The 15,981-nt window shown below is 37.1% G+C and overlaps 1 protein-coding gene across 3 annotated transcripts in view; it reads left to right on the plus strand.

The window, feature by feature from the left end:
- LOC144309692 (uncharacterized) overlaps nucleotides 1–15,981 on the plus strand; it is a 60,290-nt gene that overhangs the window by 22,503 nt on the left and 21,806 nt on the right. For all 3 annotated transcript variants that reach the window (XM_077890794.1, XM_077890795.1, XM_077890796.1), the window contains 7 exons: nucleotides 927–1,076; nucleotides 3,531–3,572; nucleotides 4,208–4,292; nucleotides 7,888–7,965; nucleotides 10,180–10,240; nucleotides 12,979–13,167; nucleotides 14,750–14,925. In XM_077890794.1, coding sequence (XP_077746920.1) covers nucleotides 927–1,076; nucleotides 3,531–3,572; nucleotides 4,208–4,292; nucleotides 7,888–7,965; nucleotides 10,180–10,240; nucleotides 12,979–13,167; nucleotides 14,750–14,925 — 781 coding nt within the window. The remainder of the gene's footprint in view (nucleotides 1–926; nucleotides 1,077–3,530; nucleotides 3,573–4,207; nucleotides 4,293–7,887; nucleotides 7,966–10,179; nucleotides 10,241–12,978; nucleotides 13,168–14,749; nucleotides 14,926–15,981) is intronic.

The raw sequence follows: 15,981 nt of genomic DNA on the forward strand, positions 1-15,981 counted from the left end.
TTTTCAGTTGGGCTCAGTCTGTAGGCTAACAATTTTTTTGTTTTAGCCAGAATCTATGGGAAAATGGTATGGACAAAATTTTAAGAAAGCAAATTGAAAATAACCTATGCTTTAAGGGCTAGAAAATATTTTTTAAATTAAGGTTGAAAGTAACTTTTAAATCTTTCTGATCCAAGCTTGTTTTTTTTTTGTTTTGATTTCATCTCTCTCCCTCACACTCTTTAAAAGATTTATTTATTTGTTTGTTTGTTTATTTACTTATTTATTTATTTATTTATTTATTTATTTTAGAGAGAGAGCAAGCATGAGTGGGGGGAGTGGCAAAGGGAGAGAGGAAGCCGACTCCTCATTGAGTGGTGAGCCCTACACAGGTGCATGATCTCAAGAGCCTGAGATCGTGGCCCAAGCCAAAACCAAGAGTTGGATGCTTAACTGACTGAGCCACCCAGGTGCCCTTGGTTTGTCTCTCTTAAGAAAAAAATTGTATAACTATTTTTATAAGTCATGTATCATGTACCTTTGTTCAGCCCCTCAAACACTTTTTGAAGTATGCAAGTCATAAATGAATAATTAACTGCAATAATAGCCATAAAATTATGTGTAATAGGTAACAAATCCAGCAATAGCAAATGAATTAATGGTTTTCCTACAAAGCTCTAAAATATACAGTGGTTACTCAACACTCACCATTCAAAAATATGGCTATTTGCTGCCATTAGAGTGTTTTCAGTTTTCCAAGCCAGAGTTTGCTCAACACACACATTGCAAAGGCCCATCTAACCATTTGCTGTGTGTGCACAGAGGGTAATAGAGATGTGGGAGACCTGATTTGCCCCGGAGCAGTGAGAACTGGTCTCTAATGAACACAGCTGCTCCCATAACATTTTGAAATGAACTAACAGAGGTCATGTTTGGGATCTTTCTAGGTATAAGAAAAACTTTAAGATAAAAAAGAAAATACCACTGAACACCATGTGGATTGCCAACTGCATGGATACAGTGGGAGATGCCAACATCAGTTCTGGGAGGTCCTTTGTGTTGGGCTGGCCCACGGTAAACTTTGTGGCCACCTTCAGGTAAGACCGATGCCTTGGTGTCCTGTATCTACATGGCTTGAAAAGGATAACATTGAAATCTATTGTCTACCAAGCTGGTGACTCACTTTTTGACCTCCCATGACACTTGTTTTGCCTTGTACTTTGCCTAAGAAGGTGCTTATATCCACATGGAAACAAGTAGATAATGTATAGTGGGAACTACTGGAGTAATTTCCTTCAGTTTTGATCAATGGTTTTTCAAATGGGCTCTAGTAGCCACTTGAGGAGTTAGGAGTTCTAGTTCTGTGGAAGGAGAATCAACAGAGTGAGGTTCAAGGTCTCCTCTCCAAGATCCTGCCCTCTGATTCCCAGGGAGTATCTGCATTTTTAAATCACCGGAATAGATTTCTTGAGCAAGTACTATTAAAGGGTCCAATTAAATTTGAAAAATTGCTTTTACACTCCCAAGTTAATTCCCTTAACATCAGTATGTAATTATACAAATAAATTGATCATGCCGTTGGATACTAGGTTGCCTGAATTGCTGTGTACAGATTATCTTAGTTGGTGACGATCTAAAACAAAATATGATTCCATTGAGTAGAGTTTAGTTGTGTAAGACACATTTTTAGGCTGACAAGAGGATGGGGAATGTGGATCTCGACCCTGGATATCCTGAGCAGACACCTCTGAGTTTACAGGGATCATGCCACACTTGCATCTCTGTTTGAAACATCCACACCCCAAGCCTCATTCCTGTTTTACGCGGTTGTACTTAACACACTGCTTTCTTCTCCTCACCCCACTCCACCAAAATCTCACAGGTCATCATAAATGTAAGACAACAAAAATCTTTACAAGTTGTTAATTTATTAATCCTATAATGCAGCTGTTGAATTAATGAAAAATTTTCAAATCTTATTAGGAAGAAACATGTATTTATATCCTCTCTGCAGGTCTTCTTTTGCATAAAGATCATCAGTTCCCATTGCTTAATATCTTCTCCAGGTTGCAAGTGGAAGGAAAGAGTTTCAAATGGGAATTAAAAAAAAAAAAGGGGAATATATAAAGTGTTTGGTAGGGGAGTGTCCAAAAAAAAAGTTTCCCCCTAATAGGAGGAAAATGTGGAAGCCATTTAACTGTTAGTTAAAAAGGCTGTATAAATAGATAGAAGGCACATATAACAACATCTGGCACCTAATGCTTTTGTTATTGATTATTATTACTGTTCTGCAGATTGGCATGAGTAACTAGAAGCTGTGTCTATGCACCTAGGCAGGTTGGGACACTAAATGGGCATTCTACTTTCTTGATGCGACAGGTCCTGAAATGGTGATGGAGAGGGTGGGGAGTAGTGTTGCTGGTAGAATTATAGAATGAGACAGCCACTGTGGACAGTTTGATGGCTCCTCAATAAGTGAAACACAATTACATATGACCTCCAGACACATATCCAAGAGAAAGGAAAATATATGTCCATGCAAAAATTAATACACAAACGTTTGTAGCAGTATTGTTGACAATAGTAAAAGAAAGAAAGAAAGAAAGAAAGAAAGAAAGAAAGAAAGAAAGAAAGAAAGAAAGAAAGAAAAAGAATAAAGAAAAAGAAACCAAGTGTATATCAACAAATATACAAAATGTGGAACAGGAGCTAGGGACAGGAGGGAAGGGAGAGTGACTGCTTAATAGACACATGTTTGCTTTGGGGTGATAAACATGTTCAGTCACGATGGTTGCACAGAACGATGAATATACTAAAGGTCACTAATGGTCAATTTTCTTTTATGTGTAATTTACCACAACAAAAAAAATGCTGGTAAGTGATAAGCCCACATGTGAATGAGCCTTAAGACATTTGCAACTTTGGATATTAAATGCTGTGAAAATTTTAGCAGAGAACATACTGATCTTTAGTAATTTTGCATCAGGGGATTGATCTTTCTCAGAAGATCACAGTGATGAAGAATACGGTTTTTAGGAACTAATTTAACATATTACAATCTGCCATATGTATAAAGAAATAAAAATATTACAGGTGTTTTTTTCTGAAAAAGATATTCTTGTTTCTGAGCCAAGACAGTTCCATCAAATTGCTAAATTTCTTAAATGTGATTTAATTTGAATGGTAATATTCTTTATATCTGAATAGCCCTTGCAGCTGCAGGAACACTCTGAGCTATAATTAACCTTTTTCCAGTTCTGGAAACTAAATATCAAAGTGGTTAACAACATGCCCATGATCACATAGCTTGCATCACATAGTCACAATTAAGTTTTCAGATTTGAAATCAACTTTTCTTCCTCTTTAGGATCTACTTCCCATTGCTTTAATAGAGTCCACCAAAAGCCCAACTCTAAGGGGAGTACAATTTACACATCCACATCCCTTAACAACGGGCTCCTGATATTTTTAATCTGGAATGGTGATCTTAATATGTTAGTAGGAGTATTGTACGTTCCTCAATTTTTTTCTTCTCATTTTTTGAATTGCAGTTCTTCAGAACAAAAGGAAAAATGGCGTTCTTACCTTCAAAGGTATTTTGTCAATGTATTATTATAAGTCTTTAACCCATGATGGAAAAAATGTAGATCTCTTCAAAGCAGTGCCCCCAAACTATGTTCCCTCCCCTTAGTAGAAATTGTTACACTATCCTCCAATGATTTCTTATTTAATTGTACCCTGGCCATTACTACAAATAACCTGCTCTCCTTTACATGCATATATTGCTTATTTTTTATGAAATTCTGGTTATCACTCTCATCTTCCCCCGCTCTCCAACCTCATGATTATAGCTAACATTATTCTCAAAACATATATTAAATTTCCATAAGTGCAGTCTACCCTACCGAGTAATGCTGAAAGCAACTTCTAATTCCTACATTTGAAGGTGCTAGTATGCCCTCTGGTCTAGCTAGGCAGGAAAGCTTTGGTGACTGGATCTGCTGGTCAAATCTCACATGACGAGAGTGATCCATTGTTTTCCGAGTCACAGCTTATTTTCCTGAAATATTTTTGCATGTTTCCTTCTGACCCAAAATTTGGTTTTGCTGTGCTTATTTATATGCATTTAAAAATAACAAAGTACGTTGAAAACATGATCAACATAAATTGATTGGAAAGTAAGGTAATTTATCCTACTCTATTTTGGGTTACTATCAAATTCGATTAGGTACATCATGCTAGCCAAAGAGAAGGAGCAGCCAAAAAGCATTCTCCTCAAAATCTTCACTGAGAACATCAAGAACTGTGCCTGTGTGAGTATTTTTAAGACCAACAATTAAATTCTGAGTTCCTAATTCTGACTGAATGAAAAAGATGGAGATAGAGGTGGAGACACAGAGAGGGAGGAAGCAGTGAGTTGGGGAGAGAGGAAAGAGAGAGCAAAAGGTAGGAAGAGAGAGAGAATATTTAGAAAAGTGCCATGAGGAAAAATGTATTTTCCCCCTCTCCATGTACTGCTTTATAGACCTAAAAACTGCGTCCTAGGTAATATGAAGCAAGAGGAATACATACTACAGTGCTTAAGCAAGGAAAGAGTATCAGATGTTAAGTGTCTATAACATTTCTCTGGATCCTTCTAATTGCTTATAGTGGCTTGTAATACAGTGATTTAGAATCAACCATTTTTTCCCCAGTGGCCACCACTTACATACAGAATGGTCTGGATTGTCTCCACAGTCCTTTTTCCCCTCCAGATATTTTATTTGGTGTAACTATAAACTCAGAGAAAAGTTGTAAGTATAAAAGTAATACAAAAAGACCCCGTATACTCTTTATCTAGATTCACCTATTGGTAACACTTTATTCCATTTGCTTTATCACTTATTTTCTTTCTCTCTGTCTATTACATGTATGTGTATACTTACGTTTGAGGGTCATACATATACTATGGCCCTTTTTCCTTAAACCTAAGCATTTCTTAAGAATAAAGATATTCTACAGTTATCACCTTTAGTGAATTTAACCTTGGCATAATACTTTACTCTGCCATTCCCATTCTCATTTTGTCAGTTGACCTCAATAATGTCTCCTTTCTAGTACAGGATCCACTTAAGGATCAGGTGTTTCATTGAGTAGTTATGTCAAATGCAGAGGAGTTTTGAAAAGTCTTTTGTTCCAAGGAATATCAGGATTGAATTGAACTAAGAGGGATGACACTTTTAAGGGATCAGCATATTTCTATTTCAATTTCTTTATACCGTGGGGAGAAAAAAATCAAACCAATTGGCCCAGTTTTGTGTGTAAAATTTGATTTCTGAAATTGTAGTACAGTAGCCAAGACATTTACAGTGATGAACAAGATACTTTGGGTATCTTTAAATGGCATTTTTTTTGTGGTTGTTGTTATAGTTTGAAGTAGCTCTAGATCACACAAAACATTATTTGAAGGTGGAAAAAAAAGATATTCCTGGCTAAAGCAAAAGCCATGCAAATATTTTGATCTGTTGCTAAGTGCAGGCTAGATGCACTGCATGAAGGAGAGAGAATTCTCTAGCAGCAGAGCACATTCTCGTCTCTGCCTTTGATATCAATTGTGGCAGTGGTTTACATTCAGAACTTTCCTTGGAAAATTACCTTGAATTTTTTAAAAATCAACTTTATTGAGGTATAGTTTGGGTGAAATAAACATTTCTGATGTTCTTCACCCATTATTAAAGATCCAGGTTTCCCACTGCACTGTTTCACTTCATCGTAGAAAGATGATTCTTAGCATTCCTTGTGCAAAACTGGTGCAAACAGATTTACTTAATTTCTTTTATCTGAATATGGCTTTATTTATTGACACTGACTCTTGAAGGATATTTTTGGGGATGTAGAATTTTGTTTGCAGATTTTTTCCTTTTAGTCCTTTAGAGATGTTCCAGTCTTTTGCTCTTGATGCTTTCTGATGAGTAGTCTGTGATTAAACATTAATCCTCAGTAGGTGATTTGTCATTTTTTCTCTAGCTGCTTTCAAGTTTTCTCTTTATTTTTGGTTTTTAACAGTGTGGCTAGGAAGTACCTAAGCATGGTTTTCTTTGAATCTGTCCTATTTGACATATTCTGAATTTCTTGAATTTTTTTTGAATTTCTTGAATTTATAAATTGATGCCTTCACCAAATTTGGGAAATTTTAATCATTATTACATCAAATATTTCCTTCCTCATTATTTCTCTTTCTCTCCTTGTGACAGTTCCATTCTTTGCATATCAGACACTTTCACATTGTTCAGAGATCTCTCAGGCTCTGTTAATTTTTTCAATCTTTTCCCCCCTTTTCTTCTTCACACTGGATAATTTCTAGTATCTATTTTCAAATCACTGACTTCTTTTCATCATCTCCATTATGCAATGTAGCCTAGTCAATAAATTTTTAAAAAATATTTTTTCAGATAAAAATTTCTATTTTTAAATATTTTTCCTCTCAAAAAAGGAAAAGTCATAAATACTTCTTATTTCTATACTAAGATGCCTCTATTTTTGTTTATTGTGAGCACATTTTCATTTGTATCATTGAGCATTATTGTAATAGCTGTTTTTGGCTAATAGTCTAAGCATCTAGATCATCTCAGGTGTGGCTTCAGCTCTTGAAAATTGATCTCATTTTCCTGGTTCTTCATATATTAAGTAACAGTTTGACTCATGAACAAAAACTAACTTTTCTTTTTCTTTTGAATTATTTCAAAAAATAGTTTGTTTTTCTGAAGTTATTTGTTTAGAGAGAGTTCCTTCTAATGGAATTTGTCTGTTGGGAGATCCTACAACATGCAGGAAAATATACATACATCCCTTGAATTACTATTTCAATGACTATTTGAATGACTATTGAATTACTTTTGGACCATCTGTGATATCAAGTAATTGCATTCAATTCATAGGAAGAAAAATACAATGAAAGGACAAGGAATGAATTATGAAAGAGCATCTTTTAACTTTGCTTTTAATATTTTCAAGGCCTGTGAGTGTCCACTTGTGCTGTTTCTTCTTTATGCACTGTTTCCTGAAGGACACAGGCCCCATTGCCTAAAAATGTTACAAAAACTGTATGCATAGTAAATGTTCTGGTTACATATTCTCTTATTTTAAAATGACTTTTGTAATTGAGATAGTTTTATAGATCCATCTCAGATTCCTATTAACCCCTTTCAGAAAATTTTCTGTAAACTTTTCCTAGTTGTATGGAGCAGTTTCTCAATGTATGGTCTGATAGAGAGCTATTATAAGTATCTACTCACTGGCAGAGTTGTGAATAGAACATAAACTTCTAACATTTCCAGTCTCATTTCCTAGATTCATTGGTTTTATTTGTCTTAACAGATTGCAACAATGGAAGTCTTAGTTAACCATGATGCCTGACAAAGAAAATACAGACTAAATAGTAGTTTTTAAAAAAAGTGTCTTTCATAGCCAGTTCTTATCTGATTTTACTGAAACCGACTATGTAATTACAAAGGAACTAAGCCATACTATACAAACACAACTCAGTAAGAGAGGAAAGTATCTAGTGCCTTCCTTTAATACTATCCCCCTCCCACCATTTTGGAAATAGCCTTATGGAGCTGAGTTTCACCCAAGTGCCCTCTTGGAATTCTCAGTTTTTCTCTTCCTTGCTTCAGCTGCTGTATTTTGTATGCCACAAATTCTTGGAGGGAAATATATGTTTTACTGACATGTTTCCTACTAGCTTCATGTTACATAAAAAAAATGAAAATATAATTAAGGGTTCGTGTTCTACACGTGCTTTACTTTGTCATTACCTGAAAACAAGCTTTACCTTTGGAGTATGGATAATAATTTGACAATTATTTGGTCACATGCTTTAAATCTAAAAAAAAATTTGTAGCAATTTTTCTTATTTATTTTTTACAGTCCGTAACTATAACAGTGACAAATTCCGACACGGCAAATGACACTATCAACATGTTACTAACAATGCTGGGAATAACCGTAAGTTGCCTATAAACTATTTTTAGTTTACGAACCAACTTTGACTTTTGAGATTTGTGTCTGTGTGTGTGTATGTGTATGTGTGTGTTGTGCACCTCCCATCATAAGACAGCTGATTATTGTAGATAACAGTCATATTTTGTCCTTCCAACTTTAGAAATTGAAGGCAGCAAAGCTATAGTATTAGCTTATACATGAGTGCTATCTTATATTCCCATTTTAAATTTTCTGAAAATTCAAAGTCATAGTCTAAGTTTGGGCTATAATTTTAGAGTGCTAATAACAACATGCAGTTTATTGTATATATTTTAAATACAGACAATAACAATGTTTCTAAATTTCTTTTTTTTTGTTTCTAAATTTCTAAATATTTCCTCCTCTATTGGACTCTTTTCTGTGTTTTCAATTCTGATACGTCCCCATCCCTATTGACCCTAGTTATCACACAAGGAAGAACTCAATCTGTTTAATGAATCCTAAATTACATGTTCTGTTGTACCTTTTGACATAAAGACTACATGGCTACAAGCTACCTCTGTTTGATGCAGATCCTGAGGATGAAGCAGCTCATACTCTTTAGGAACTGGTAAAGACAAAGACAAGTTCTGAATAAGACCATGGATCTGGGGCATTTGTACATAGCACTTTCATCTTGTTTGGGTTTTAACTGTCTGTTCTTTACCTTTTGATGGTGCTCGTGTGAGTTGCTGATATCTTTTTATGAAAGAGAAATATATTTGAGGATGAGGTTTTATAAGGGAAAAAAGAGGGACAGTGATAGATGGAGAGAACCAAAAGGAGCACTTGGAAAGCACAGCTTCTTATCCAAAATCCTCTGTAAATGTGACGTGACATAATCATAAGATTGTTTGTAAATTCTATCTGACCCAATGGTATAATAAAGCCCTTTAAAACTTCAGAGCAACTGGAATTTGGCAGAAGAGATCAATGATTTCTGTACAAACAACATTTAATAATACATCCAAAATAAAATTGAATTTATATGTACTGACTAAAGCACATCTCTACATACATTTCTAACCTGTATGATATATAAACCCTAAGTAAGAATTAAATCCTGGAAAAGAGAGTGAGTGGTTTGAGGGATGAAGGTGGGGAGATTGATTAATGATTTAACTCATTTTATTTCACGTTTGTGATTTTCTTTGCTTAAAGTGATCAATGTCACTAGGCAAAGAATTTCTATTTTAATGAAGAACTGGGGTTATTTGGCTTTATGTATACCTGATTTAAAGGATTCCAGCATGGCATTTCCAAACCCTACCCTACCTTATTAGCTCTTACTTCTTATTTGCAACACAATCTTGAGCAGATTTAGCTGTGTGTGTGTGTGTGTGTGTGTGTGTGTATCTGTGTCTGTGCCCATCCATACCTGTGACATTCCTTCATAAGGTGAAGGCCATGATTTTTAGTCAAGAGTCAAGGGCACATGGTAACTATTACCAATAATTCTATTTCAAACATTTTTTGTTTTAGTCTCCTGGAAGACTCTTTAAAATAGTTCAGCAGTCTTTATAATTTAGAATTGTTTGTTTCAAACAATTGGGATTTCCAGTATTACTGGGCAATAATTCTGCTGGGAGTAATCGTTTTCTGCATCTGACATGTTGTCTAGAGTCCTCATCCTTTCTCTCCCTAAAGTGGGGTTTGCCTGCCCCAAAGCCAGTGGATGACTTCCCTCCACGATCTCCTCAAGGTCTCTTGGGCATTTGTCTCCTTTTGTTCAGGGCTGCTGAGCTATTGATGCCTCTCAAGTTACTTTGCTCAGGATTAGTCATAGCAGAGTATATGGCTCTCTGGACAACATGCATCTCTGGGCAGAGACATTTGGAGACAAAAGCCAACACTATCCAAGGAGTCTAGAGACAGCAGAAGAGAGGACTCTGAGATGAGACTTTTACTCCGTAGTAAAGGGACACAAATCTCATTTCTTATGCCATGGATCACCCACAAAGTGAGGGGCTGGCTGTACTATGGTTTCCCGGTCTTTATCAAAAATTACAAGAATCTGGGACAGTCTATTGGAAGTTGTGAGGGGAACTAGTTAACAAGTACTATAGCTACCTCCATGGACCAAATGCCATTTATCCTGGCCCCAATTCTTCTTTTTGGAAACACAGATATGCTAAGGAAATGTGTTCTTCAAGTACTGTGAAAGATTTGTTTTGACACCTAGTTCTTTTTGTTTCCAAGGGCTCTGAGAAAGACTTCCAGTTGTGGGTGAGTTCTGGCAAGGAAAAACTTCCACTAACTGGTAAGTGTCAGGGAAAATCTAAGATGGGATTGATTAGGTTCAAAATTGTAACTCAAAGTTTCAAAGTAATGGTTGTTCTTTCTTAAGCTTCAAAATCCTTAAAAGTGAAAATCACATGTTATATTCCCTCACATGTTTATTAAATAATTACCAGGTACTGTTTCCCAGGCATTGATAATATCTCTTCATTCAGCAGCTATGATTTAGTGAGGGAGAGAAATGTAAATTTTTGTTTCTACTTCTTGTTACCTGACAAACAGAGCTGTCTTGAAAAAGTGTGATTATTTACTATTTACTTACTTATTTACTCACTTAGGTATGAAAGCAAAATGGATGGGAATTTTTTTCCCATACATTTATTTTTCATATTTCAATCTTGAATTCTAGTTCCTAACTACTAAGAAGCCTCTATTTTGTGAGAATCCTCTAAAATCCAGTTATGTCCCTGAATCTGGGTACAGATATGTATTTAACACCCCTGCCCTGTGCCCACTTTTCTCTGCATCATAAAGAAAATGAGATAATCACATTTAAACTCCTCTAGTCTTCACTGATGAAATCGCCTGCACTTTGCTGTTTCTCAGGTTTTTTCCATCACTGTTCTTAAGGTTATTGATAAACAGATTGCACCTCTTCTAAAATAGTTATTAGCACAAGTTCTCTGAAAAAAAAATCTTTGGATTAGCAAAATTGTTTAGTGTTTCCAGTAATGGAAGGATTTTAAAAAAAGAAAAAGAAGACAGGGTCGGTAGCAGACCTTGAAGTATAGTAATGGATGGTAATGGTGACAATAATCTCTTCTAGAAATCTTAAAGCATTCCTTCTTACATGAAATTCTTTATCCTTGGGCAGCCCGGGTGGCTCAGTGGTTTAGCACCGCCTTCAGCCCAAGGCCGGATCCTGGAGACCCGGGATCGAGTCCCACATCGGGCTCCCCGCATGGAGCCTGCTTCTCCCTCTGCCTGTGTCTCTGCCTCTCTCTCTCCCTCTCTGTGTGTCTGTCATGAATTAAAAAAAAAGAAATTCTTTATCCTTTTAATAAACCTGTGAAGCTATAACTCTTTTTCAAATAATCTGGAAATCTAAACAACCAATTTCCTTTTTTAAAAAAAACAACCAATTTCTTTCTGCAAAATATATATTCCCAGTCTTAGACTATAGAGTCACAAAGCTCATCACTGAGATCAAAATCCCCCAGTACCACTTCCTGTTTTGAATTAATGTTGATATCTTTGTAAAAGTTGGACAGGGGCAGCCCTGGTGGCTCAGCAGTTCAGCACTGCCTTCAGCCCAGGGTGTGATCCTGGAGAGCTGGGATCGACTCCCACATTGGGCTCCCTGCATGGAGCCTGCTTCTCCCTCTGCCTGTGTCTCTGCCTCTTTCTCTCTCTCTGTTTCTCATGAATAAATAAATAAAATCTAAAAAAAATGGTTAGCAGTAAAAAGGAAAAAAGCTAAATACTTATATATGTTTTAATAAAGTGCATTAATTTAGATAAAAATGATGTAGATGATAACTTTTTAGACTTTGAATAGCTTCACACACGAATGCAGCTCTAAGGAATCTGAAGAGCCTGTTGTTCATGATGATCCATTACAGCATTCAAAATGCATTTTTTAAACATACTCTCAATTCTCAATTGTGGATTAACTCCTGGTTATCTTGGCTTGGTTGTATTGCTGTCATAGAAGCTTCTTTTTCCTTAATGGAGGGAAGTCCCTGTGATTCTTGTGAACATTGCATTTATGACGGATGAAAAGAACAGCAAAAGCTCCTTTAGGTACATTCAATAATAAATCTGAAATGAGAGAATGAGAATTTTCATTCTATTCTTAAAAAATGAAATCCATATCATTGCATAGGGTCTTTGAGAATTCTCTAGAGAGGAAAAACAATTTAAAGCATAAAAGAGCAAAACAAATCACTTGGCAGGCAATTCTGGATGGCTGTGGGTGTGGTTTTCTATTCTCTAACCATCGTTTTACAGTTTGCTTCTGGGTTTCCCACTCTGCACACCCTTCCTTCTGATCATTGCCTGGCAGGACACCCATAGAGGGAGGGCAGCAGTGGGAGGGAACCATAAAGCATAAGGGCAACACATCCCACTACTCTCGAGTAGCTCTGGCTGGAGAATTGACAAAAGGAAATGAAAAAAAAATCTGTTCGACTGACATTCTGTTGGAGAGAATAGTGAAGATAGCAATTCTTTATATATATACTCCAAATATTTAAAAATTTATTAACCAAAAAATAAAAATAAAAAATAAATAAAAAATAAAAAATATTAACCACCAATGCTTATTAATATATTCACTCTGATAAGTTTGTGTGTGGACAAGCATTTCAAAGAATGAATGTAAGGCTCGACGGTGTCAAGTAATTTGCCTAAGATATATAGATCTAGTTAGTGTCAAGGCACAAACTAGAAAAACTTAAACATTCTCAGAAACACAGAAAAAGTCAGCATTGTTTAATGCACTCATGAATATATGTATTTCATGTAACATGCTTTAAATTGTTTTCTCTTCTTAAAATCTTTCCCTTGGGCACACGCTTTCTGTAAGGTGTTCCCACAAGGGTGCATATGATGCTCACTCAGGAGGCACAGCCTTCTTTATCTAGAAGTCCCAGAAAAATACCAACATATACAAATAGGGTGATGCTTACACTCGTGGTAAGGTAGGTTTGATGACAGCCATCACCATCAGCCTAAATATTCAGGTTTCTTTCCATACAGGACATGAACATCCCTATGGAATTAAAATGAGCCATCTTCCATCTACTAAACTGCTGCCAAAGGAAGCAGAGGACTCCGTCTCTCCTTCCCCTACTCAGGAGTCCCTCCTTCTGGAGCAGAAGATCACAGACATGCAAATCCATTTCATACTGAAGCCCAGGCACCCAGCCCAGAACAAGCAAGGGAGAGGTGAGCCACTTGCCTTTCTTCAAGTGCCTTCCCTTGGCTCATGTCTCCATGCTTAAACACAATTCAGACACACAGTTTATTCTTTCTGGGTGAGCTTATTGTCATCAATGAGGAGGAACAGTATAGGAAAGAATGCAAACACTACCAAAAATCAAGCTTAGAAAAATTCAAAAGTCTGACATCAAGACCCAACTCATTTCTATGAAGGTTGTTTTCTTGTTTTAAATCTTTTGGGAAGACCATTAACTCCTGTCTTTCTCTATATCCCCAGAGCACTTTCAAGGCTGCCCTGAGCCATGCCTTGTGCTGAGTAGTATATCATATATTTAGTTTAACGAGTTGTAGGCAGCATCATTTATGTTAAAGTTGAGCAAACTGAAGCTTTAAAATGCTAAGCTTCCTCAGTGGCAGGACCAGGATGCTTCTGGTGCAGGGCTGGCACCCACATGAGTGGAGGTGGTGATGCACTCACTACATCCCAGAAAAGCCAAGTGACCGGGTGTTCAAGGTTATTTGGTGAAATGTTCCTCATTTGTTTATCCTTCGACAACTTGGCTCATCTGCTGACTCTTAAAGAAATCAGTTATTTAAGCAATGTTAAGGTATCTTCAAAGGGAAACATTCACAGCTGAGCACTAGAAACTTTGAACTCAGCTTCTCACTGCTGGTCACCTTTTCTTTGGAAAGCTCTTCCTTCATAGGGAATGTTGAGTAATTAAAAATCATCTCTGGAAACTGGTGCATATGCATTCATAACCTCTATAAATGCATTCATAACCTCTCATTGTTTTGCTTTTCTATGATTTCTTTCAAGCCTTGTACTTGTGTGTAGGTGTATATTTACATATATGTTTGAGTGTGTGTGTGAGGAAGTGTGTTTCCACACTTCATTGTGGTTTCGTCTCTTTTCAGTAAATGTTCAACCTATTTAACCGAAAACATCATCTCTGGGTGGGTTGGTGGGGTATGACAAGAAAACACAGCCACCAGAGGGCCAGCATGTAATGACAACATCCCAAGGACCCTGACTGCAGCAAGTCATCCTTGAAGATGGCCCAGAGCAGAGGAACATAGAAGTAGGGCTCAGGCAGATTGTGTCCTGAGAAGCAGATCCTTTGGATGGTAGAACTTGAGCACTCAGAAAGCCAAAGAGGAAATCTGAGGCTGAGGGGAGACTGGCTGTGAAAGCAGAGGATTACCACACTCAGCCTGATTTGCATACCAAATCCTTCTAGCTTTTAAAATCAGATCTGACACCTGAACCCACTGTTCACTCCAGTAGAAAACACATCTACAGGTTCAGTGCCTCCTGATGCAGTGTAACCGGCAGTAACTGATGGCACAGGAAATACTGACCTTCAATCTGATCAAGTCCCAAAGTTTAACCATCAGTCTGAAGGATATGGGTAAGAACTTATCAACACCATGAGGATGCTGTTAGCCAACATCAGAACGAGGAGAGTTCTACAAATAAATGACTCAGTTTCCCTCTTCTAGCCACTACAATGAACACACTGTATAATGGCAATGGTGAAAATAATGCTAAGTGAATTAAAATACACTAATCTCCCTTCTTCCTTAGATTCAGGCCAGAAGACCATGAAAAGCACTGTTTTCAGAGACTGGGCCTTTTGGTGGCGCGCTGGCACTTGCCAGAAAAACCACTGCAGAGTTGCACCATCTGCAAAACCACGACAACTCTTTGGGGTTTCCCTCACAGATATCTGTGATAAGGACAACTTGCCCTTCCCAATACTGGTAGGTCTCAGTTTGGTCTTTTATTACCTTCCTGAGGAGAGGGACCTTGGAGAGGCCAAGTGTTCTCATGCAAACCAACCCTTAAATGGAGAAATCATTAGACAGACCCTGGCTTTGGCTGAGAAGCTTTGCTAGTGTCATTTGATTTACCTACTGCAGAGTCATTTGGCCAATACAACAGAACGACGTTTTGTCCATTCCACTTGTTTCCACAGAGACCCATGTAGGCCTGTTCAGATCAGTCAAAATGGACTCTGTGTGCATGAATCATCTTCACATTCTGCTATTGTCTTCCTGAACTCACAGTAGTCTCAGGTCTCCTTCAACTGAGTCTACTTAATCTAACAACTGAAAATATCTTACCTAAGCATAAAGTCTCATCCTGAGGCATATATGAATCTGCTAATTCTAAAAGAGCATGTTAAATGACAGCCACAGCGTTTGGCCTGTGTTATCTCAAATCAGTGTACTGAATTGTCAGTGTGGAAATTTACTGAGTACCCAGTACCTCTGCAACCATGCACTAGATTTGGGAATGTTATCCTAGGTGTGAAAAAATTTACCATGTTAGTTACATGCTTGCTACTACCCCAGTCCTTGCATCACAGCCATTTTAGGGGGTAGCTGGAACTATTATCCTCCACACTTTACAAATGAATTAGCTTTCAATATAGTTCGCATGTGCCCCAGGTCACACAAATGATCAGAATGATAATAGGTTTCCGATCCCTTGGTCTATCAGACTCCAGCCCTTATTATCTTTCTACACTGCAGGGAGAGAACATGAAGATAGAGCAAAAGACAGTGAAAGACTCATGAAAGAAATGTAATCAGATAATAAGAAGAGAGCATTTGAGGTTTTTTTTTTTTTTTTTTTTAAGAGGAAGGGAAATAGAGATAGTAGGAATGGAGGATACAAACACTTAAAGAGGAATCAACAAATGGGAAATGAGTATGGCAAAAAGATTTGAAAACATGGGGAAGGGCATCTATGTAAGAGAATAAGGAGCCAAAACTGGTAAAGTAGGAGACAGGCGAGGATTCCACAAAGGCCTA

The sequence above is a fragment of the Canis aureus genome, unplaced genomic scaffold (genome assembly GCF_053574225.1).
Source record: "Canis aureus isolate CA01 unplaced genomic scaffold, VMU_Caureus_v.1.0 ptg000165l_RagTag, whole genome shotgun sequence".
NCBI classification, from domain to species: Eukaryota; Metazoa; Chordata; class Mammalia; order Carnivora; family Canidae; genus Canis; species Canis aureus.